The sequence below is a fragment of the Alligator sinensis genome, unplaced genomic scaffold, assembly GCF_000455745.1.
Source record: "Alligator sinensis unplaced genomic scaffold, ASM45574v1 scaffold1046_1, whole genome shotgun sequence".
NCBI lineage: Eukaryota > Metazoa > Chordata > Crocodylia > Alligatoridae > Alligator > Alligator sinensis.
This window is the reverse complement of record NW_005842174.1, coordinates 1,269,305-1,270,582: the sequence shown is the minus strand read 5'-3', so window position 1 is coordinate 1,270,582 and position 1,278 is coordinate 1,269,305. Positions and strand designations below refer to the sequence as shown.

The 1,278-nt window shown below is 66.4% G+C and overlaps 1 protein-coding gene across 3 annotated transcripts in view; it reads right to left on the bottom strand.

The window, feature by feature from the left end:
* Nucleotides 1-562, bottom strand: part of LSM14B (LSM family member 14B) — a 13,414-nt gene extending 12,852 nt beyond the window's left edge. For 2 of the 3 annotated variants that reach the window (XM_006025925.3, XM_006025926.3), the window contains exon 1: nucleotides 208-561. In XM_006025925.3, coding sequence (XP_006025987.1) covers nucleotides 208-328 — 121 coding nt within the window. In that variant the 5' untranslated portion in view covers nucleotides 329-561. Of the gene's footprint in view, nucleotides 1-207 lie in introns of all 3 variants that reach the window. The other variant, XM_025206838.1, reaches the window with a different exon arrangement.
* Between the last annotated feature and the right edge of the window lie 716 nt (nucleotides 563-1,278).

Here is a 1,278-nt window from a genome sequence, read left to right as displayed (position 1 = left end):
CCCCGGCTCAGTGTGCAGCCCAGGCAGCAGGGAGCATCCCCAAGCAGTGCCGGGGTCGGGGGCATCTCACCCAGAGACGGCAGCCCCCAGCCCCTCCATCTGGGCTGTGCTGGGGGGGCAAACCCGACCCCCCCCTGCCAGGACCCCTCCCCCACCCCCCCTCGCTGTGCAGAGTGGACCCACCCCCCCAGCCCCTCCCCCACACACCCTTGGCCAGCGCCACGGTGGAGTTCTCGGTGTCGATGGTGTAGAGGATGCCCTCGTAGCGGATCTGCGCCTTGGAGATGAGGCTGATCTTGCTGCCGATGTAGGGGGTGCCCGAGCTCATGGCGCCGCCGAGCCAGGCCCGGCCGCGAGGCCCGGCCGCCGACAACAACAACGGGCTCGCGCCGCCGCAGGCCCGGAGCAAGCCAGAGGCCGCTGAGGTGGGGGGGGGGAACCCCCGCAGCGCCTGGCCTGGCCCGGCCCGGCCCAAGACCGCCCCCCCCACCGGGTCACTGCTGCTGCTCCCGCCGCCGCTGGCTCCTCCTGCACACTCGCCCACTGCGGAGTGGGCAGCGCCGCCGCTCGCGCCTTATATAGGCCGGGGCCGCCGGGAGGGGGAGGGGCGGCGGCGAGAGCCCGCGCATGCGCCTGGGGCGGCGCTGGCCAGACTGAGGCTGCGGGCGGAGTCACGTGACCTAGGTGCCACGTGCGCCTGCTCCTTCGGGTGGGGTTGACCCCCTCCCCCACACCCACAGCCTCCAAGCCATTGCCCCCAAGCCCTGAGGGGCAGAGTGGGGGCAGGTGTCCCCTGCAGCCCTGAGGGCCAGAAGCGGAGGCGCTCATCTCACTGCCTGGCCCTGCAGCAGGCATCCCCAGGAAAACTGCGCGGCACAGGCGGGCTGATGGTGCCGGAGGGGCCGAGGGGATTTAGGTTTCAGCAACTGCAGCTGCACCGTAGGGCCTCGCAAGACGAGGGGCCTGTAAATAAGAGAAAAAAAAAACCTGGATGTCTTCGTTTTAATAGGACCAAAAATATAGATGTCATCGGCTCCGCAGTTATTATGCGTGTTTGTGCAGAAATAATGATTCGTCGTGAAGTGTCGTGGAAATCCATTTTCGTGGATTATTTTTATCGTACGGGGCCTCTCAAGATGGACGAAGCTTAGGGCCTCGGCGTGTCCTAATCCGTGGGGCTCTTGCCAAGACAGACCCCAGGATTCAAGGGCCACGATTAGGAAGACGAGAGACACCGGTGCTCGTAAGGGACCGAGTTCCTGATGCCTTGGCTGAATG